The 23,751-nt window shown below is 39.2% G+C and overlaps 1 protein-coding gene across 1 annotated transcript in view; it reads left to right on the forward strand.

Annotated features, from left to right (window-relative positions):
• wu:fc21g02 overlaps window positions 1-23,751 on the forward strand; it is a 50,711-nt gene that overhangs the window by 17,452 nt on the left and 9,508 nt on the right. Inside the window, exons 2-12 of the mRNA XM_040146217.1 lie at window positions 3,562-3,607; window positions 6,303-6,447; window positions 6,577-6,634; window positions 6,863-6,944; window positions 9,745-9,860; window positions 10,386-10,554; window positions 16,498-16,628; window positions 17,495-17,575; window positions 17,726-17,755; window positions 22,354-22,422; window positions 22,542-22,682. Of these exons, the coding sequence (XP_040002151.1) occupies window positions 3,562-3,607; window positions 6,303-6,447; window positions 6,577-6,634; window positions 6,863-6,944; window positions 9,745-9,860; window positions 10,386-10,554; window positions 16,498-16,628; window positions 17,495-17,575; window positions 17,726-17,755; window positions 22,354-22,422; window positions 22,542-22,682 (1,068 nt within the window). The remainder of the gene's footprint in view (window positions 1-3,561; window positions 3,608-6,302; window positions 6,448-6,576; window positions 6,635-6,862; window positions 6,945-9,744; window positions 9,861-10,385; window positions 10,555-16,497; window positions 16,629-17,494; window positions 17,576-17,725; window positions 17,756-22,353; window positions 22,423-22,541; window positions 22,683-23,751) is intronic.

Genomic DNA, 23,751 nt, shown 5'->3' on the forward strand with positions numbered 1-23,751 from the left:
AAAACTTGTTAAATACTCTCAGAGACTGTCTGAAAAAGGAGTGGCTGCCTTTGAGCTGCAGGCGGGCTGTCCTTACCCTTCTCCCCAAAAAAGGGATATGCAGGAAATTAAAATACTGGAGGTTGGTGGCTCTGTTTTTCACAGACTATAAGCTTTTGTCAAAGGTGTTGGCCACTAGACTGAGGAAAGTGATGGAGCAGATCATTCACATTGATCAAACCTAGTGTGTACCCAGCAGGCTGACATCTGAAACCATTATTCTGATTTTGGACATTTTGAACCTCTCCGTTTCATTGGGATGTGAACCTCTGATTTCTATCGCTCAAGACAAGGCTTTTGACCGGGTTGAACACCAGTACTTGTGGCAAACGTTCAAAGCTTTTAGTTTCAGCACTGGTCTAATAGCTAAAATCAACATCTTGTATTTAGAGTGTACTAAAGATTAATGGTGGTTTGAATGTGCGTTTTGTCTCCAATTTATCTGGAGATTTCTCACTGGTCCTACAAACCTGGTCTGGAGACCCATAACTTAAACATGACTGGGTCAGTTTGCAGGTTTGGGACTGGCTGAGTCGTTGTTTTTAATGGACTAGAGAAATCACAAACTGAATGATTTTCCAAGGTTTCAGCGTCGACTGTTCACAGTGTGGTGGATGTTCTGGCTCTTAAAGGAGCCAGTGGTGTATGGGACTCGTTTTAATACCACATGCGCAGTAGGATCCTCCTTGCTGAAATAGTTCAGATTTACAAGTCAGAAGCTCAATAACTGAAAACATCAGCTGACACAAACAAAACAATCCCTATTAGATACCTAATGTGATGGACGTGCTCACCCTGATGGTGATGACCCCTTTCCTGTTCTGAAAATTGTGCCTGATTTTGTGTACTGGTTGTCCGTTATAGTTCAACGAATCATTTGAAAAAGGGTTTAATATCTTGGGCAGGAAAAACAATGTACAGAATGATGGTGAAAGTGTTGAACAAGAGTTAACCAAGTGGTCGGACTGACACTTGGTGGAGAGCTCAATTGGCTCTGAGTAATGAGGTAAAGCCTGAGTGGAGAGTAATGTACAAACCAATGTTAACTAAGAGGGTTTGAGACTTAGTTTTGCACGGGATTGTAGCTGTCAGTGCTTTTAGTTCTGTTATAAATCCAAATGTTAATAATAATTGTCCTTTTTGCACTCAGAGAGAAACTGATTTTCACCGCTTCCTGGACTGTTGGAGATTAGGTTCCTTGTTTCATCTGTTACAAAAGATCTTCAGGAGAGATATTTTCTCAGCATGTGTTTATTTTGGGCGATAAGTACGGTCAAAAATGAGGACTGAAGTGCCAGCTGTTTAACTTTATTTTGGGACAAGCAAAAATGGCCTTTCGTGTTATCAGAGGGAATAAAATGGAGCTTTCTTTGGCTTGTGGTGCAGAAAGTATTTTCATGAGAATGGTAAAACTTAGATTAAGAGTTGATTAGAGTTATTAAAGTGCAATGACTAATGTGGACGAATTCATAAAGATATGGTGTTAAAAGAACATGTTATGTTCTGTTGACCAAGACCAACTGCTGTTTGGACCTTTGTTGAGTTAAGAAGTGTGGCTGTTTTTTTCTGGTTTGTTTTTCTCTGCTTTTGTTTCATACATTTTTATGGAAAATTAAGGTATGTTTATGTTTTTTTTTAACACTATGATTGAAATGAGCAAATAAAGAATGTCAATAAAATATCTCTCTCGCACTCTCTTTCTCTCTCAACCCAACTGGTCGAGGCAGATGGCTGCCCACCATCAGCTTGGATGTGCTCAAGGTTTCTACCGGTTAAAACTGAGTTTTTCCTTGCCACTGTCGACAAATTGGGTCTCTGTAAATAATATTGTTAAGACTATGGTCTTGACCTGCTCTATATGAAAAGTGCCCTGAGTTAACTGGATTTGATGCTATATAAATTGACTTGACTTGATTAAGGGGGTTGTTTGTTCAAAAGATACATTAGAATGTATGTGGAGTGTAACTTTAAAGCCCCATTAATTATTACTTTTTAGCCATGCTAGCAGCATGGCTCTAGGGATGTAAATTTTTGTCCTAATGACTTTAGTGATCCTTTGATTTTTTCATCTAGTGCCACCATGAGGTTGATATTATTGGTTCTTATTGAAATATCTCAACAACTATACAATGGATTGTTGTGGAATTTAGTACAGACATTCGTGTTCCTTTCTTAATTAATTCTAATATATTTTTTCTATGACTTGATCTAGTGCCATCATCACAGTAACATTTTAATTTATCCAATACTTTGGTTTATACTGAAGCGCATTGCATTCACAAAAGAAAACATTTTGGAGACTTTATCTTGTAATTATGACTTGCGTATCTCAAAATTATGACTTACTTTCTCATAATTATCAGAAAATAAAAATCTCATAATAATTGGAGATCCAGATGTCTTAATTACAAGAAAAAATGTCATAACACGATTCTGATCTTGTAATTATGAGAAAACTAACTCATAATTACAAGATAATGAAGACTCAGAACTTGCCTGAGAATCATCAGATTTTTAGGAATTCTTTTCTATCAAATTAATTTTGTGATAGTTGTCAGTACATCCAATATTACATAACAAAAAGGAACTGGCAACAGTTAATTCGGCATATTTCATTTTCTAATATGTAAACAAATATATGCTATTAAAAAAGGGGGGTTCAAGTTGTAGCCCAGAGTGTAACTCGTACTTTGCTGAAAAAAAAACTTATCTGTATTGATATTTAAGGTCATATTCATTATAGAGATATTTAGAATAGAATTTAAAAAAAAAGACATTAATATCCTACCGTCTCAAACCAGAAAGAAAAATAAACCATATAACATGTTGCGCCATATTTCCTATGTCTTCTCAAATATTAATGATTGATAAACACTTTAACCTTTTCTCATAATTACAAACTACTGATCTCATAATTATGACATAGTTTTCTTGTAATTATGGAATAGTAAGTCGTAATTATGAGACATGAAAGTCATAATTACGAGATAAGGTCGTCTTCATTTTTTTTTCTTTTGTGAGTGCACTGTGCTATAGTAGGTTTATGTCCAAATACCTAAAAAAACTAAGAATATTCCTACAAGGTTCAGCTGTACTTTTGTGTTTAGTATCAATTGGCAAATGTTAGCATGCTAACAATTGAAACTTTCGAAAAATTCTAAACGTTATTCCTGCTAAACATTGTCATTCTGAGCATGGTAGCATATTAGGCCCTGATATGGATACTTAGCACTGGCTCAAGACATATGAGAGTTTCAAAATTAGGAGGGATTCACCTTCTACGGAGCAGGAGGGTCCTCACTAAATTTCCTGGCGAACTGTCCAAAAGTTGTTGATAGATATTGACTAATCATGCCTCACAGATGGGAGAGGTTGTTATTCTGAAGGAGATTATCTGAATGCTCAGTTATAGACACATTCTGTAAAAGTGAACATAAACCAAGTAAGGGCTGTCCCTCTCTCTATATTGATAGAATTGTGGATTTAATCTCTAATGAACTCTCTTGTATGTCTTGTCTGCAGATGATGTGGAGTGTTTTGATCCTGCTGGCTGCTGCCCTCAGTGTGGGTGAGTATCATCTCATTTGTCCTACTCCCCCTACTAGATCAGACTCAGTTAATGAACAGTACTTGTGAACACAGACAGTGATTGTAGAAATATAGGTATACAAATTTGTTACGTGTGAGTTCTGCCCAGTTTATTCACCTGCACATAAGTTGCTGCTAGGTTGTCAGTTCCGCAAAATCCCTAAATCAAAATAAAGCCAAACAGATCAATTTGCTTTATTTGCACCAAGTCAGCCATTGTTTCTACTACAATTGAATAGACTTTTTTTCCTTGTTTAAACCCTTCTGATTGGCTGTTAAACTAAAAAGTGTGTGGCACTGACTTCAGATATCTGCTAGAATTTAAGAAGTAAAACCTTGACACATGTTGTGAGAAATTGTATCCCCTAGTATTACAAAACTATAAACTATAATCCTTATTATTATCACGAAAAAACCATCAGAAATTCAGCAGCATTATATCATAACCAATTGTGTGTTCTGTCTTCGAAAATCACTGGAAGATGTTCCTCTGACAAGAGTACTTGCTCACCTAATGTGCCGTTTCTCTCTATTTCTCCATCCTTCTCTAGTGCTTTTCTCAAAAAAAAAAAGTCATTTGCTAGGCACTTATGTTACTCTCATTGCTCTCATAGCGTCACAAGCAGCTGTTTTCAGAAGAAAGCTCTGATACAGCCACTGTTTGCTTAGTCGCAAACAGCAGACAGACATTGTTAGAGACAAGCTGGTGTACATAGCATTTACCAGCTAAAGAGCCAGACTTTTTTCTCAGAATACAGAAAATATCTTCAGAAATAAATGTAAATTAACCAATTTTGTATAATCTGATAATTTAATAAAAGGTCCAATGTTACTGAACAAAAAAAAAGCTTTCATAGAGTAAAATAAATAGAGACAAAAAATGTATGCTTGACATAATGATTGGCACCCTTTTGATTCATTTAAATTAGTTCCTCAAATAAAACAAAGAACAAATAAGACTCACCTGTGCTTAGTTTTCAGTGTTCACATGACCTGAATTAACCAATGAATGATGGTTTTACTGCATAAAAAGGGGATGATTGTATCCAATTTCTTGTTCAAAATAGCAAAGACAAGAGAGCTGTCTGAGAGCATCAGAAATATAATTATCAATACACATAACAATTCAAAAGGCTACAAGGCAATGCTCAAAGATCTTGAAATCCCTGTTTCAAGTGTTCGTAATGTTATCAAGAAGTTTCACAGTCATAAAACTGTTAAGACTGTTACTTCTCCACACTATTCACTTCCATCTTACCACCCCCAGCACATTCTGCTCACTATTGGTACATGATGCTACAGACCAACTGTGCTTCTATGCAAGCTGCGACACAATTTCAGAGCTGCTCAGAGAAAATAGCCTAAATCTGGAAGCCTCAGTGGTTATCAGACTCATAACAGCTACAAAAATTGCATTTTACCACCACAAGATCATCTCTGCTACAGACACTAGGAAATTATTTTCCACCTTCAGAAGCCTCCTCCACACCCCACCTTCTCCACCAGCCACCTCTCTCTAATCTTCTTTACTCACAAAGTAACGGCCATCGGTGGCCAACTGACAGAACCACTCAACCATAATTAATTTCCTCCGGTAAGAGGTATCTCACTTACTGCACTTATATCTCTCACTGAGAAAGATGTCTCCAAACTTCTGCTCTCAAGTCATCCCATCCGTTGTCCTCTTGATCCCCTTTTCTTCAAGCCCTTGGAAGCCATCTCTGTGTCTGACCATTTTTTTTAACTTTCTAAAACCAACAACCTCACATTCAAACTCCACTTCATGCCACGATTGGCCACCTTTGCAGAGGTGAGGAAGTATGCTGAGTTTGAACTTCTCTTTCAGCTCTCTTTTTCATTTTTTACACAACTATTTCTGGCACTTTTCATGTGAAAAATGGAGTGTACGTCTATGAATTTTGTCTTGCCTTTTCGCATCAGCTTTAAACCCTTTTTAAAGCTGCTCGAACATGGTCTGATAACACGTCACACAAGAGTATAACTTGGCCCTTACTCATCTAATACACCCTGTTTATCTCTCTCTCTTTTTCTATCTCTTGATCCTTCACTAGCATGGTTCCACAAGAAAGGCTTATGGAACCATGTCAGGTGTAACATGAGTGTTAAGACTCTTTCTCTTGAGGACTTATCCGTGATCTATTGTGGTTTGGATTGAACCTAATTTCTATGTTGCATTGTAAAAAATCATCTGCCAAATGAGTAAATGTAAATATTGACATTCTTTACTGGAGGTGGGGTTGGATATTATGTCATTTTTTAAACCGAATGGTGCAATAATTATTTTTAAGAATTACACTTGTGGTTCTCTTGCTATGACAAGTCAAAAATGTCTGCTGTGAAAAAGATCTGTTTAAGCCAAAATATCTGACCACTGGTGCCCCCAGTGGTAGAATCAGAAAACAAACTTTTCACCAGAATTGCCTAATTTTTCTGAAAACTATTTAATAGATGCACATTATGTCTTTAATTTCTATTCAGGATGATTACACTGTACATTGCAATTTTTAGTGTCATAATTTTGAAGTATAAACCTGGAGGTGAAACTATATGCACTCCACCACACTTGAAATGAAATTGTTTTACCAAATCTTTTAAAATTATGTCAGTAGCAGAAATTCTGCCTCATTGTCTTTCTCCTCTTGCCTTTGTCTCAGAGTCCTATGCTGTCCATGACCATGAGCGTTTAGCCCATGGTCGCCAGCTTAAGATATTCCTGTCCAAGACTGCAGAGAAACTGGAGTTCACCCCAGCAGATGATCCCAGCAAGACGTTACTGTACTGGGAAAAGGGAAGAGGCAGGTCAGAAACAATCATGGACACCCCACGCTCTGGTTGTGGACATGATGGTGATGGAGGGAAGCTCTGAGTTGTTTCCAGTGTTGTTGTTGCTGATGTAACTCAATCTGACTATTTATCTGTCCTGTATAGGATACCCAAAGGCTGGGTGTCTGACAAAGGTAGTGACCAACGCTGGTACATTGACAAGGTAACCAAAGACATTTGTTTTCAGGGAAATACAGTTAATTGCTAAATTATACAGATATGGTACTTGAGAGTTCAGTTTCCAATCAAAGTGTTGCACATCTGTCCAAACCCTAGTCAGTGATGTTAGTTTTCCATCAGTTGTCAAAAGCAAAACCCCTGGTTATACCTGGTGTGGCCAGAGATATTTGGTCCTCACAGTGTATTTATGTGGTCTGTATGGTTTTGTCAGGTGACTTATGAGGACCAGGGGACGTACATTCAGAGAGACTTCTGGAATAAAGAGATCTCCACTTTCAAAGTGGCCGTCACACGTAAGTTAGCCATGGGTTAACTTTTGGTTCTTTAAGAACACAGCTTTAAGTCAGTGTATGTAATATTTGCTGAACACCAGCCAAAAGTCACAATGGCAGTATAACAGTAGATGTAGAAAAATAGTAGCACAAGTTGAGTACAGTCATAAAGTCCATGAAATGACTCAGTAATATCAGTTACACCACACTATCTATCGATAGTTTGCTAACATTAGCTAACATCAGCCACCATAAGCTACTGGTTAACACAGATCAGTATGAGTGTATTCTTTTAAGCAAGGTTGTGTTTAATTGGCTATAACTGTTCATTTGTAAGAGTAAGAATGTGTTAGTTCTTCTTTCAAAAGTTAGAAAGTCTCCCTTTCATACTGTACCAGGTACAGTATGAAGGTGAAACATGACAATTTATGTTTTACAGTGCTGAAATATCTTATCATATTTAATTGTCTCTCATAATTTTCAGTTTGATTAGCAGGGCATATCAAAACATTGTCTCTTGAACAGCTGTTTATTTCACTATCTTACTTTCTTACTTTCTCTCATTATATCATATCGAAGAAAATAGTGGTGATAATGGTAACAGCATGTGCTGTAAAGACCTCCTTCCTTTCTCCTCTTTCCCTCAAACTAAGGACTTACGATTATGAATCTCACTTGAGTAAACAGTGATTAACATAACGCTTTCATCATGAGAAAATCATAGATGGAAGGCCTTATAAATGGAAAACGATGTTTGTACAATATGAAACTATTATAAACTAATGTAAAAATGTTTGTACAATATTAAACTGTTAAAAAATAATAAAACCACAGTTTCTTAATTCATAATCTGTAGTTTTCAAATATACATTTTAGATATAATATTTAAACGTTGAGTGTAAATTTCATTCACATCTGTCGTATTTGGGAGGAGTCAGAAATTCTAGAGAATGATATCTGAAAACCCAGGTAAAGAAAAACAAAACTGTGTGCATAGTGAGCTACCACCAAAGGTCAGTGAGAAAATCAGTTGTTTCTAGTATGTGTGAACTGACCCTTTATTCCGTCCTGTGAAACCACCCATGGTATAATTTTTGTTATCTACGCTCTTTCATGCTCTCCTCAAATGTCAGACAGCCTGTTGACAACCATATGATCTCAGATATCCCTTATTAAAATGAATTTTCACTCACTCATACATCCACGGACCCCAGACTACAGTGATGCTAAAATATAGTCAGCCATGAAGTTGTGTTTTCTATAAAGCCTTCTCTATCGCTTTCCATTATTCCTTGTATCTCTTCATTGCTTTTCTGATTGCTAACTGCAATTTAGTAAAAATGTTATGGCAATATATTTGTGTGTCAGTACTGAATGCAGGATGAGGTGTTTTGAGAACAGCGAAACATTTTTGGATGAACATATAGATGATATTATACAGAGAAAAATACTATCACCCAAACAATAATTGAATTTAAGCTTTAAAAAATATATCTAAGAAAAATTAAATCTAAGCTAGGATTTTGTCTGACAGAGCATGCCACATCTCATTCCGAAAGCATGCTAAAAGGTGGTCCACAATAGTAATTAGTTATTCAGCTAGCTATATAAATATAAGACAAATATTTCACTTTCACTGTGCTACTAAGTTGAAAACATTTAGACAGCGATGGCTTCTTCCACTTATATGAAAAGAGGTACAGACATTTCAACAAACTGATGGCACAATGCCTGCAAATGCACCACCACTGGAAGTTACATCCAAATAAATCCAACACATCTTAACACGAATACAATCCGTTCAGCTAATGTTACAGGAGCTATACACTGTTTGTTTGGATCTGATTTTACTTTTTAACAAACTGCTACAAATACATAACACAACAGAAGAGGCTAAAGGTCTTTGGAATAATGTGTAAACACTCCCAAGTCAGAATAACAGCTGTTTTTCCTGTTCATCGCTTTCTGCTGACATAGCATGAAGGCAGCATCACCGTTCTCCCAGTGCTTCCCTCCTTCACTGGTATCTGATAATCATACTAACAATCAGATTGGAGACGAAACAGCCAATCACAGTTTACCTACTCAACTTTCTGATTGGCTGGAATTGTGTAAAACTGTAACACTTTGAGCCCTCTTGTTGTGGTGGCATAACAACCAGCTCCAGCAGCTCTCAGACATTGTGGTGTTTCCCTGACCTTATAATTCACTTTGCACATTTGTGTGGTTACCATACCAGGGAGGAGAGGCAAGAACAGGAGGGAGGTTTATTCACAAAGTGAATTGTTGGGATCTTTTTCCCATGTTTTTGCACTGAGAAATAGAACCATGTCTGTTGCTGGAGCAACATCAATCTGCCGCTAATCTGATGGCAAAACAATAGCAGCAAACTAAATATTTGGAGGAAATACAAAGCAATTACACAATAATGCTTAAAATGTAAATAAGCTACGTTAATATAACATTCAGTGAATGATGTGTTTAAATCAGTATAAAATAAAACATTTAATGTGTTAAATCAAACCTGAGAGTGCACAGAGTGTTTGAGGGCAAATGAGTAAAACCGAGTGAGTAAGTGCACTTATGTGGATAATAGCAAACACACTATTACTGAGCACAGAATAGATTTTTGTTTGCTCAAATTACTCTTTGTGTAATAATATTATCACTACAAAATTTCATTTATGTGCTTGCAGAAAGCTTATTCTGTGCTCAAAATGTGCCAATTGCATTCTCTGGATTAAGGCACAAATATAGCTTCATACACTGTATCTTACCTTTCTTTCTCTCAGTTTCTTTATTCTTCTCCTCTCTATTCCAGCCAGACATAACTATGTGAAGTGTGTAGCAGGAGAGAGTCTCCACATCTCACTGGAAGGCATTAACCTGGCCGACGCTGTGCTGTCTTTCTCTGGGTTGGCTGCCAACATTACACTGGTGAGATGGATGGATGGAAAGCTGGATGAAAAGATGATGGATGGAAAGGATGATTGGATAAAAATGAGCAGAGGGATGTGGAGATGGCTTTTTAAAGGTGCAGAAATAGGGGGTTACATTTGTCTCTATACCCTGTACTGGAATATCGTAAATGTTAGTATTTAGGTATTTGAATATATCAAAATAGAAGAGCTGAAGAGGATAGGGAATGTTGTCTGCAGGAAGTGGATTTTATTTCCTCATCACTAAAGATATCAAGTGCCAAACTGAAATGGAAATGCATTGTTTAATAAATAAAGATAGCGAGTCATCTGTTGAGGTGGTGTGTGTCAAAAATAATTGTGAGGTGTGTTATTATAATAATAATAAAACACTACTTACTAAGTTTTTCAGGTGGCTGTAGTTTATGGATGCCATTTTTTTTTTTTTCGTTTGTTTGTTTTTTTGGTATCATTTTAAAAGATGGTAAGAAATTCCCTGTGTTTCAAATGGAGTTATGCTCTAACAGGACTTTGTCTACCTCAGGTACGTGATGGTGTTCGGGTGTCCCAAGACCTTCCGGATTACTGGGACCGGGTCCAGACCCACTTCAAGGACATCGAGATCAGGAATGTGAACTACAGTGATGAGGGACATTATATCCTGAGAGACCACAGGGACCGGCTGGTGTCTGTAACCAAGATGGACCTGACAGGTGGGTTCCCATATAGATATCTTGATTTATTCCTTATGCCTTTTGTGGATCCCCATCAGCTTCGAGAGAATGTTTACTAATATTCCTGTTCTGCAATATGTCTGTGTGTCTGCAATCAGTGAATTTGACAGTGAGCAGGAAAAGATTTAGTAAGTACAGGACGAGCTTTCAAATGCAAGGTTAATCTCTAAATAATGATGTGAGTCTTTCCGACTAATCAAACAGCTAAAGGAGTGCTGCAGATAGTGCCTTAAATGTTTCTAACCGGACAGCACAGCTGGAGTCTGTATGCAATAAATAATATTTAAACATACTATAGTTGATCAGTATACCAAAACAAGCTCCATTCTGTTCAGTCCTCAGACAGTGGTTGTGCGAGCAGTAGTGCCTTCGAAAGTGAAGGGAACCATGTTGATTGACAGCTGACATGTGCATTACACTGACAGGGGATCTTTTTGACTAAATATGTTTTGTCTGTTCATTAGATTATCTTTTAAGGCTTTTAGTTGTTCATTTTTCACTAAAATATATCACCAAAATTGTTGGATGAACATCAAGCAGAGATTGATGAATTTGTGCATTTGAATGTTGTAAGGGGCTGTTGCAGATGTTCTATTATCCTTAACATTTTGTAAATGTGAATTTCTTGCTAAAATGTTTTCTACTGTCCATATTCACATAACAACTGTTCCTGATATGATTATTAGGTTAACTATTCCTATTATGATGCAAAAAAGCAAACTGCATTAAAAATACAACAAACCAGCACCCCTGGCTCAACACCTGCACCCTCATGAAATTACTGCCATTTTGCCATCAAAAAATGCACTTGCTGATATTTCACTACTGTCTCCATAGACATACCCATAAAGTAATGTAGCACTGACAGTAAAATTAGCAAATTCATCATTCGCAGGTAAACAGTAAGTTAGAGTCAACATCATGAATTTACTGGCTACATTTCTTACCTGATCGGAACTGAAACTATCTGACCATTTTACTGCTGTATATGCAACCATTACTGAAATAAACATTCTTTAAACAGAATCAGAAAAACAATAAATTAATATAGTTGTTGTGCAGTGTTTGTTTAAAGCTATCAATATGGACATAATGCTGGATGACATCAATAGTTTCTTTGATTCAGTACTTATAGTTAAGTCCAAGAGTAATTGGACAATAACACAATTTTCGTAATTTTGCCTCTGGTGGATTTGAAACAAAGCCATCAATATGTGATTGAATTGTAGACTTTCAGCTCTAATACATGTGGTTAAACAAAAATATTGCATGAACCGTTTAGGAATTACAGCCATTTTTATAAATAGTCCTTCATTTTCAGAGGCTCAGAAGTAATTTGTCAAACCAACATGATTATAAATATAAGGATTATTTTTAATACTTGGATGAATATCCCTTGCAGTCAATGAATGCCTGAAGCCTGGAACCCATTGACATCACCATCACCAAACACTGAGTTTCCTTACTTGAGATGCTTCACTAGGCCTACAATGCAGCTTCCTTCAGTTGCTGCTTGTTTGTGGGTCTTTCTGCTCTTATTTGTGTCTTCAATAAGTGGATGCATGCTTAGTTGGGTGTAAGTCAGTGGAAAGACTTGGCCATTGAAAAATATTCAATGTTTTTGCCATGAGAAAGTCTTGGGTTGATTTCGCAGTATGTTTTGGGTCATTATCCATCTGTACCGTGAAGGATTAATTGGACAGTTGACTGACATTCAGTTTCAGTCAACTGTCCAATTAGTTTTGAACCTCTGAAAATGAGGGACTATCTGTAATATTGCCCTAATTCCTAAATGCTTAAAATTTTTGTTAAACCCCTTGAATAAAAGCTGAATATCTACACTTCAATCGCATCTTGATGGTTTTCTTTAAAATCCATCATGGTGGTGTACAGAGGCAAAATTACAAAAATTTTGTCAATGTCTGAATACTCATGTATCTTTGGAAGAAAGCCAAACTCTCTGACCTGGTTGGTAGGAGGGTGCAGGAGCCCGATGACGGGCAGCGCTCACCAGAGCAAAGAAGAGTGGAGCAGGCATCCCTCCAGATTTTGCAGCACCAGCAGAGATAGGCCTGGACAGATTGAACCACAATCTCATCTTCCTGAACAGAAAACAGAAAGGGTTGATAGTGCAAGTCCAGTTCCTAATTGGCTTGTTCAGTTGATCACTGATCACCGAGACCCCTTAAAAATGCTCTCTGAGGTGCCTCATCATTCCACTGTGAATCAGTTGCTAATATTCTGAATTCAAATGAAAACTCTGCTAAACTACAGGGCCCATGACAAAGAGAAATTAAACACCTACCTGTGTCTTTACTCTGAAAAAGTCTTTTATTTCAGAAATGTAGTTGTCAAAAGACGAACTAATGGTGTGTTGGTTCGCCCATACAGCAGTTGCCCAATTCAACCCATTACCTCTAAGAAATCCCCTAAAATAAGTTATTTTATCAATATCAGTACAAAAGGTGAAGACTCTCACTGAAACACCAGACACCATTGAAGGAAAAAAACTCTGCCTTTACCTAAATCTCTTGTGTAAGGCTCAGGAAGCAGGAGATGTGGCTTTTTGGCCTGGAAATCTGGCAGATTAGGAGAGGCTGGGAATGGGATGGTTTAGCTCATCACCCGAAGATGGTTGGGTTAGGAGCGAAGGAACTCTTGTTGTGAGTAACATGGGCAGACAGCGTCCTAAGATTTTCCATTATTTTCTGGATTGACTGGTCATGTTATCTGACAAGAGAGCCTTGTGTGATGAGGGCTTGGTGAATTTAATCTATGTCTGCTGGGTTGATGTTGGCCAGATCGTTCTCTTACTTTTAGGCAGTTGAACCCAAATGCAGACTCGTGGTGACAGTAATCAAATAAAGGTTTATTGCGACACTAGAGTAGATGGCGATAGATAGGAAAAGGGATTCCAATATGCCAAGGCTGAGGGGAAAGGGAAATGGCAGATGGCAGAGGGGAGCAAAGGAGGGAATGAAGGCCGGGTTGGCAAGGGGGTGAGGTGAGGAGCTGACTGGCAAGGAAGGGGATTGAGGGAAGCTATAGGCTGGTGTAGATAAGCAGACTTTGTGGTGGGGAATGGTGTGGTGAGCGTGGCAGGCATAGAGTAGAGGAACTGAATGGCGAGGCAGGGGATTGAGGGAAGCTAGAGTCCGATGGAGTTGAGCTGGCTTTGCGGTGGGGAATTGTGTGGCTGGTGTGGCAGTTGAGCAGGCAAACAGGCAAGTATGAGATGATCCCTGGGCACAAGGAGAGACCTAGTTAGTACTAAGCAAATACATGAAGAGATAATTTAGAATACACTTCTATAAGCGGCCTTAACGTCAGATACCAAACTGGCTGAAACAACAATCTGATGAAGAGTTGATGAATAACCGGTGTAGATATACTTGGGCTGATGAATGACAGGTGTGCTGGCAGATTGGCAATCAGGGAGCCAGGAGAAAGAGAGGAGTGCCACGCTCACTGCACAGAAATGCAAACACAGACTGAAGACAGACACGGGAGGACAGGAGACACAGGGGAAAAAAATAAAACACCAGAAACATAAGGAATAAAATGGATTCACTGTCGAGACCTAGGCATTCTGTTTCTTTTCCTAATTCATTTTTTTCTTTAAATCTTGAATCACTTACACCATCTTTACTCTCTCCGTGATTGTCTCCACTGTTGCATCCTGAGTATCTCCCTCTCATCTGTCTCCTCTCTCCATTCAGTCTGGAAATTTAAAAAGCCTTTGTTTTAAAAATCTGACAGTGCATCAAGCAGTACTCAAACTTTCTAGGTGTTAATTACAGTAGTTGTGGATTAATAACTAAATGTGGTATAAATAGAGATTATGAGCTGTGGAGTTATTTTCAAGATATCTAGCATCAAGCTAAATTAACTGGATGGTTAAAACAACGTTAATGTAAATATAACTTTAGACTAACTTAAGGGCTCATGACTCGCTACTTACTTTGTGGATATTTATTTGACAGATTATCTGGTGCCATACAGTATGTGCATCAATTGAACTATGATTGAAAGTAGCTCCTGCAGTGTTTACAGTCTGCCTGCTAGCTTCAGCACTAAGGCGGCTGATCAGACTCTGTCTAGATCAGTGGGTTGGATGAGGAGGCACCTTGAGAATTTTGGATTGTATGCTTCCAATATTTAAAATGGGGGACTGGAGGGTGTGCTACTCCAATTATCATGAGTATTACACTCAGCCTTTCCAGGAAACCTTATGCTTATGGAAAGGAGGTTCCAACCAATTGCTGAACCTTGGTTCTAGGAGGAGCAATGCAGAATCTGACCTGGGCATGTGATGAATTTTTCCCTGCATGAGTATTACACAAGCATACTGAACTGACCTTGAATGTACCGAGCTTGTCATTAAACTTGTAAGAGATTGTTTGTGGACATCTGACTCTTTCTTCAGCAACACAGACCTAGTCCCTAAATCCACAATTATTAATTTGGGTAGTAACTGAAAGAATGAGATCGCGAATACAAGCGGCCTCCCCCTTATATATAGGGTAAGGAGCTCATACATCATCCGGGTCAAAAGGAACCAGTTCAGGAAGTTGGGGCATCTGATCAGAATGCATCCCTGGCACCTCTCATTGGCGGTCCAACTGGTAGGAGGCCCCGGATTAGACCCAGAGAACGTAGGAAATATTACATATTTCATCTGGCCTTGGAGTGTCTCGGGGTCCCCCTAGAGGAACTGGAAAGTGTTAATGGGGAGTGGGATCTCTGTATAAGCGGTAAAAAATTGATGGATGGATGGATAGATGGATAGATGCATGGAATATGCTGAAAGCTTGTACTGACCTACCGGTGAGTTTAAAACCTGGAAGCTAACTGTTGATCCAGTTGACTTGCTTGATTAGAAAGATAACAGAGGCACTCCTTTGAAATAAGGTCAAGGTCTAAACTGCAGGGCAGGTGAGATGGAGGAATTGGATGGATGTTGAGGTAAACCCAGTATGCCGGGGGGGAACCAAAGAAGCTGGAAAAAACATTGGTTCCAGAGGGCAGGTTAGAAGGATATAAGCGTGTCTTGAGCATAGATTGCTGATGCAGCAGATAGGAAAAAAGGGACTCAATAATTGTGTTATAATCATCAGGTATGTTTGACACCGAGCATTAATTGACAACTGCATACGATGGTCCAGGAAGAATATTATTGTGCATAACTGCTTGGGCCTTAGTTAAAATATTGATGATGGTGAGATTGTTGTAATGAATGAGAACTGACCTTTGACTGCATTCTCTCATGGGGGGGAATGTTTACGAAAGGGTAGGTTTTAGTTTTGGCTAAGGATGGCTGAAGAGGTTTTGGAGATACTACGTGAAGTTGGAAGGTCAATTGTTAGAAAACCATTTTATGCCTTGGGAACCCTCAATACTGGCAACAAAAGCTGGAAACTGGCATTCTGGGGCTCTAAGATTGACTGGGAAGTTGGTGGAATTCTAGGGAACTAAGGAAGGGTATTCCGGAGTGGGATACTGGGTTTGCGTGGGAACTGGACATGCTGGTGCTAGTAAGGCAAACGGGAGGAGGTTGCTAAAATGAGGGGATACAATAAGAACCTGGTAACCTGGTGCCAGTATAGAAAACAGCAGGAAGTTATCTAAGTGAGGTGAGAATAGTTAAATGACTGGCAGCCCAGTGCGAGTAACGGCAAAGTATACACAGTTTCTAATCAGTGGGCTGAAATATGGAAAATCCTGGATTCTGCCTTTACTAAGGAGGGCTGATGGGTCATAGGAATGTCCTATAACTGTAATTTCACAGGTCCTAGTCAAACATGACAGGATATTTTAATGGTGATTCTTTTTTATTTCTCATTTTTTGCTCCTCATTTCCTTCAGACTATCAATAAAGATACAAGGTTAAAAATCTACGTTCCCCCTCTTTTTCCACTGCAGACCGTCATGAGTACGCAGGAGGAAACCCTCTCATGGCTCTCCTCTTACTGCTGGGCATCCCAGCTGGGATTTGCTGCTGCTGTCGGAAGAAGATTTTCAAGAAGAAAGCCACCACTGCTGCGACGCTGCAGGTACTAACAGTAGGCACAGACAAGTACGTCTCCATATGCAGAAACATAGGTTTTTACTGGGGTTTTTTTTTTTTTAGTTTTTTTGTTATTTCATAAATAATGTAAATTTTCACTGTGCTTTCTGACAGGGAATGTTCAAAAGACTTGCTTTCAGTCAAAGTATAAAGGCACAAACTGGGGATATTTAAGTGTTAAACATGATATGAATGGATTATAGTTTTACCTGAATTTAGCATTTCTTAAGACACTCCCCCACCCAGCATTCACCTGAAGGCTCTGAGTCTGCCTCCTCCCAGGAGGGAAGTTATTATTGTCACTCCCCACTCCCTCCTCATTTCCTTGTGGAGAGTAATGAGGTCATAGCTTAGACACCAAACATAAATGCTGTACATACTCTATATTCACACATAAATCATTTTACATTAGTTGGCTAACTGAAATGTCAGTTCTTATAAACATCTAGTATTAGTTGTTTGACATCTGTTTACTAAAATAATTACCTTTAACCCAAAAACCATACAAGTATTAACTATTCGACTATTAACTAAATTCAATGAAGCATTGAATTATCGTAAAATGGACAAATTTTATATCCATTTTGAAATACCGTGTTTCCCTGTGAAACAGTCACGTTTAAACAGTCAGGCATGTATGTAAGAAACATTGTGATTTATTTAGATATATTAGACAGTCAATATTAATAATAAATAGTTCCACCTTGTCAAATGTGTGTATTTGCTTTTTTTTTTATCATTGTAAACTTAATATCTTTGGGTTTAATAATCAACAGATTATCAATGAAAGTAAGCCCCAAAAACCCCAAAACACTGAACTGCATCATTATCTTTTTCTCTCCTCCTCTCCAGACTATCCCACATGCAGTCCATCCTCCCAGTGGTCCTGTTGGACCTTCTCCTCCCTACGGTGCTCCTGGACAATCAGGGGCGGTGAGATATACTGATCACTTTTATCTAGTCATGGATGTTGTTACTTCACAAACATGTCGCGAGTGTTTACATTAATGTTTCAAAGAGAATCTGGTAATGATTTGTTGATGCTTACTTACTAAATTAAAGGATGTTTTTCTCTGTTTGCAGGTATACTACCATGGCCCCAACCCTAGCATGGTACCTAAGACATTAAATAACACACATTTATTACATTACATTCTTACATTTACAGAATAAATATCTATTTACATTATCAGTATTTCTTATCAGAATAGAATAGAATAGAATAGAATAGAATAGAATATCTTTATTGTCTTTGCATAGTACAATTGTCATTGCACAAATACAATAATTAAGTTTGCAACCGTACTCCGTACTCAATGCTATGAGAAACAATAAATAAGGTAAAAATAGAGCAACAAATAAGATAAAATAACAAGAACTTCACTAACAAGACGACATTATTTGTACATTATAAAAGTAGTTTTACTCGGAATGAACTGAACTGAGACAAACAGGAGAGAAAGGGTTAGACACACATGTAGGTTTGCACAGTTGATTAGATTAGTGAGGCACAGGTGGATAGATTAGCAAAGTGCTGGTTATTGAATTAGTAAGAGAATGGTGTGGTCTTGTTCCTGAACCTTTGTTATAATAACTTCATTTCCCTAAGAAGACCACACCAATTGAACAGTATAAACCTAGTTTTTTTCTAAATGGCTTGAGGATTCAGGAAGGACGGGATGAGGGTTGTCTGTGATGGCATGATAGGGGTCGAAGAAAGGGATGAAAGGGGGTCAAATGCTGGCGGGAGGGTAGGGGTTGAGAGGAGGAGTGAAATGGGGTCAATTGCATGAGGCCGAACTGAGTCATGGTGTTGCTGAAGCATCTAGTAACTCAGGGGTTGAGAGTCAGGGTAGGGGCACCTTTCGATGAGTTTACGAGCTTCATCGTCCCCGAAAGTAACTTCATTGGACTAGGAGAGGATGGGCACTCTGGACATCGCTGAGGTGGCTGTGAATGTAGCTATGATAAGCTTGGGAAGACCAGTGGCTCAGAACTTTTATGGTGTGGTTTGGGATTCCCTGTCTGGAAGTGGATGAAGTGTTCTGATGCAGAGGGAGTGACTGGACTACATTTTGTGAGAAATCCCTGACTTTGACAAAACTTGGCAAACGTGGTGGTGAGGAGCAATTCTTGTGGAGAAGCATGGTGGGCTATACATGGTCACTAACATGTATAGCTTTACATAGGTTAGATTGGGCTCACAAGGGCTCAGGTATGAGTTTAAAAGGAAGAGGAAAATGGGGTGAGAGAGGTCGAGCTGGTTGGTTTTGCTTCATTTAAGGCTGAATCTGAAGGTGTCTGGAAAATCGATAGAAATGTCGGACTGGCTTGCATGCCGTGATGGGTAGTAGGTGCAGGAGGAAGTGATGAATTCTGAGCATTGTAAAAAAACGAAAAATATTAGATGGAACATTGATTCAAGGGTTGAGTCAATGGAAGAGGATAGGTATCCTGTGCAGAGAGTTTGGATGCAACAGAAAAGGGAGGTCTGCCGTCAGGGGTAAGTGTTTCGGTGTTGTTAAGGTTCAGTCTTTTGTAGGCCTTTGATTAACATGCTGATGGGGTGGTGAGAAATGGAAGGGGCTGGAGCTCTGGAAAGCAGTTTGATAGAGAAGTTGATACTGCTGAGGTATGCTTGGATGGTTGCTGTTCTGATGTATAAAACTGAGTGGGTGTGAGCGATGAAGCTGGTTAATGATAAAATTTGGTAGAAGGGAATGGTAGTTTGTGTGAGGTATGAAAAGGTTTGAAACAACAATCTCCTGAATAGTATGATTATTTCAGAACTTAAGGATTGGTGTCGGATAGGTATTCGAGTCTGCTGCCAAGGATTTGAATTCCTGAAATGAGAAACGAGAGAGGGAGTCAGCAATGGAGTTTTTGTAGCCGGGAACGTGTGCGGAGCAGATGGATGAATTGTTGTTTGGCTGAGATTAAGATCATCTGTGGATGAATTTCATGATGTCTAGTGATTATGAACAACCTTTGTTTATGATATCCATGGCGGTGCCATTGTCTGAATGAATGAGGATGACTTTTTTGGACCACTCATGCCCCCAAAGAAGGGCAGTGATGACTATGGGATACGTAGTCATCACTGTCCTTCATAAAGGACGAAAGTCTTCATAAAGGACGAAAGAAGAATAGGTCGAGGCCAGTTCTGGTGGCCAATCAGATGTAAACCATCTGCAGCTGTAGTAGCCTCCAAATCTCATGGAGGGTGCTTCGTCGTTGTATAGTTGGACGATGACCACATTGGCTGAGCTATGTGGTCATCGTAGAGAAGGAGGTGCCTTTCTAAGAGGAAACAAATCATACCACAGTCTCAGCTCCATTTTACAGGTGTCGTTCAACATGATGTAATCGTGAAGGAATGGGATGGTGGCAGACAGGGGGCAGAAAGGAACAGTAAGTGGGAGACGAAGTATTGACCTTGACGGATGGGAAAGAGAGAAGAGCTGGCACTTGGTATATCGGAGGGTGTAGAGGTAGTTTGAAATCTACAAGGAGTTACGTTGGAGTTTCTCGGTTGGGAGGAAGGCCTGAAAGGTGAGTGAATCTAGGGTGATGCCAAGGAATTCAGAGGATCCTTGAACAGGGTCCTTCTATTTTCTCTGGGGAAAGGGGAAAACCTAGCTGAAGGAAGGCGGACTTGAGGATGGAGAGACCGTACGATGGAGGTGAGGATGATGGCATGAAGGTAATGAAATCATCCAGATGATGAATAACATATGGTGGAAGTTCGTAGTTGTTGAGTAGGATCCAGCAGAGCGCTTTGGAAAGGCAATCCCCAAAAGGGAGACGGATGGTGAAATAGTATGAAATTTTCCAGAAAATGCCAAAGAACCTCCAGAAATCTGGATGGATGGGAAGAACTTTGAAGGTGTGTAATGGAAAAATCTGACCTAGGGATGAGGCTGTTGATGTTTGGTTGGGTGGCACCAAGAAGAAAAATCTATAATGAGTCTCTTCTAGCCAGAGTATTTCCTGGTGGCAATGCCGATGGGGCTGTAGTCGTAAACTGGGAAGGGAGATCTAGTGAATGGGCTTATCATAAAGCCACTTTTGACTTCTTTGGCTTGTAGTCTGTCCACTGTGTTTGGTTCCGCAATGGCAGACTGGAGGTTAGGGCAGGTGAATGACGATTCCGGGATGACCTTGATGCCTAGTTGGAAACCAAAAATGAAACCATTAATGTGGAAGTGGACGAACTGGTGGTTGAGATGGTCCTTGAAGGTGGATTTCAAGGCGTTGATGTTTATGGGTGTTTTAAAATATTAGCATAGCCAGAGGGAGTGCTTGGTGGGGTTATTGGGGCAAATGGAGTGTGCTGAAAACAGAACCTTGAAAAACTACAACCCAAGTCATTAAAACAGTTGCAGACCATTCTGTTGCCTTGGTAAAGAACAGGCCTTCCCCTCCTGTCTACGCTCTGGGGAAGAGGAGCAGGGTTTGATGGTGGCATGTTGACTGGTACGGGGTGGATGGTTTGGGAGTAACGGGAGGTACACGGGAAGATGGAAAAGCCTGGCTTTATCGTTGCTTTGGTGGAATGGGATTTTCCTTTCCATGAGGGCATGCCTGAGGCAGGCGACTGTCCAGTCAGAGATGGATGTTGCACGGGGAGAAGCCTGCTTAGGGAGCTGAGAGTTGGGTGCTATGTGGCTGCATCGGGAGCCCGGCTGGTCGGACCTACGGTGTCTGGAAGAGTGTCCTTCTCCCAAAGGACGGTGATGGCAGCTATGGCCTCTGTGAAGATTTGGTGGTGTGGATGTAGTTTTGCCAGCCAAAGCTGCTAGCTGGAGAGTAATGGACAATGCGGTGACCAGGGACATGGATAACAGAGGGTGGACATGATGGCTGGGTGGCTGACCTCGTAGGAGTAAGGGCAACAATGGGTGGAGGAGATTCAGTGACCACGGATCAATCATCAAACAGATTGCTGTCTGAAGGGTTGAGAACAAGCTCGTAGTTCATGGTAAATTAGATTCATTTGAATGCAGGAGTATGTCTAAGCGCAAATGAAGGGATCGTGAATACTGAGACAAACAGGAGAGAAATGGGTTAGACACACCTATATATGTCTGCATCATTGATTGGATTAGCGAGGCACAGGTGGGTAGATTAGCAAGGTGCGGGTGATTGAATTAGTAAGAGAGTGGCGTGGTCTTGTTCCTGAACTTTAGTTATAATAATTAATTAATATTAATTAAAATAAGTAATTAAGTAATTAATTAATTAATAATTAATTAAAATAAGTAACGGACACTAAGAGCCATGTCCGGCAGTAATGAATAGTGCAACAGCTCAGATGTACAGTGCAGCAACAGAACCAATACAGTATGGAGAAGTAGCAAAGTAGCAATTTAGGATCAAACAGGACAAGCAGTATGCACAGTATGAACAGTATATAACAGTATGAACAGTATAAAAAGTGACTGGCAGTAGTAAGTAGCACAGATAGGTGAGATGTACAATGCAGCAACAAAACCAAAACAGTACAAAAATGTAGATAGTCTTCATAAAAACACAATATGGATGAATGTTTTAGTCCCTGTATAGTGAGGTATTAAACAGGGAGGTTATTAATTATTAATCATTTTTTGTTTTTTCCAGTAAATTGGTGACTTAATTGTGTAATGCTGATGCTGAAGACAAGTGTTTTTTCTTGTTTTCGCATTCGTGTGTGTATGTGTGCTCCTGTATAGGGTCCTACAATCCATTCTCCTCCTCCAACCACTGGCCCAGAACAGTGGAACGGCCCCCCCCCTTTACCAGTTAGTATCATACTACAAGCCTGCTTTCTTAAATATTGATATACTTGATTAACTCAGCCTGGTCAGGCTAGTGCTTTGTGTTTTTCTGGACTCCAGTTTTCCTGTGTATTTGTGTCCAGCTGCAGGGTTTTAACCCAGCCTACCCACTCCAGAACCCTGCCTACCCTCCTGCTGGACCAGCTATGATGCCTCCTGCCCAGACTCTACAATGGAATGGTCCACCACCAGGCCAGTACCCTGCTGGACCTATAGCTCCAATGGTATAATCTTTAACTGAGAGGACATTTCTGAGAGGAATATTGGTCATTTCAGTATTTGACCTTTAACCTTTTGGCTATTTTACATCATTTGAAAACTGTCTGCGATCTCTGACAAAGAGCTGACTGACCTACATAGTACAGACAGAAGAAACTACTGTTCTATTTTTCATCGCCTGTTTCATAAGGAGAGTATACAAATGATCCGAATCGCTGAAATAATACTATATTTATGATGCAAAAGAGCCAGTTAGTCATATTTCCCACATTTGTAATAAAGCTCTATTTGTTGTTTAATGTGATGACAGAGTATATTACCTTGGAGGCAAGGCAAGTAAGAATCCAAGGTAAGACAAAGTGCCAGTGGTGGTCAAGTATTCAGATCCTTTACTTAGTATAAGCAACAATAGCACAATATAAAAACACTCAATTTTTAAAATCTTTTTATGGACATCTTGAAAAAATATACAAACTAAAGAAACAATATTTGTAACAATATTAGCACAGTCAAAGATAACCTTTTATGAAAACCCATACATTAAGATAAGAAAAGAAAAGACATAATATATACAATATAGAGTTATATGCAAATGTTCAGACACTCACAGGCAAATTCCATATATTTATTTGATTTTTTATGAGTAAAGAAGTGAATCCAACCCCTGCAACAAACAGACATTAAAGTGAGCCTTCCTTCAAATGTTAATGCATGGTAACTTTTTATTTAATCAACTTAAAAAATAGAAAAAAAATGAAACAGTAACTGTGGTATGTACAAAAGTTTGGACACCCTTCCAAGTCAGTTCTTAGTAACCCCCATTCTGGCAGATATCACAGCTTACACACACTTTAAGATCTACCCACAGATTTTCAAAGCTTCAGCTTGTGTTTCCTGACATTCTTAAAAATGGTGGATTTTGAGGTCTGCTTTGGATCACTTTCTTGACTGACGTAAGGACATTTGTATCCAGAATCCCTCCTATCCCCTGCAGTGTTTCCTGTGCCACTGGCTGCTATACAACCCCAAAGCAGGATATTTATACACCCAATGCTCAACAGTAAATGACGTGTT

The sequence above is a fragment of the Xiphias gladius genome, chromosome 15 (assembly GCF_016859285.1).
Source record: "Xiphias gladius isolate SHS-SW01 ecotype Sanya breed wild chromosome 15, ASM1685928v1, whole genome shotgun sequence".
Classification (NCBI taxonomy): Eukaryota; Metazoa; Chordata; class Actinopteri; order Istiophoriformes; family Xiphiidae; genus Xiphias; species Xiphias gladius.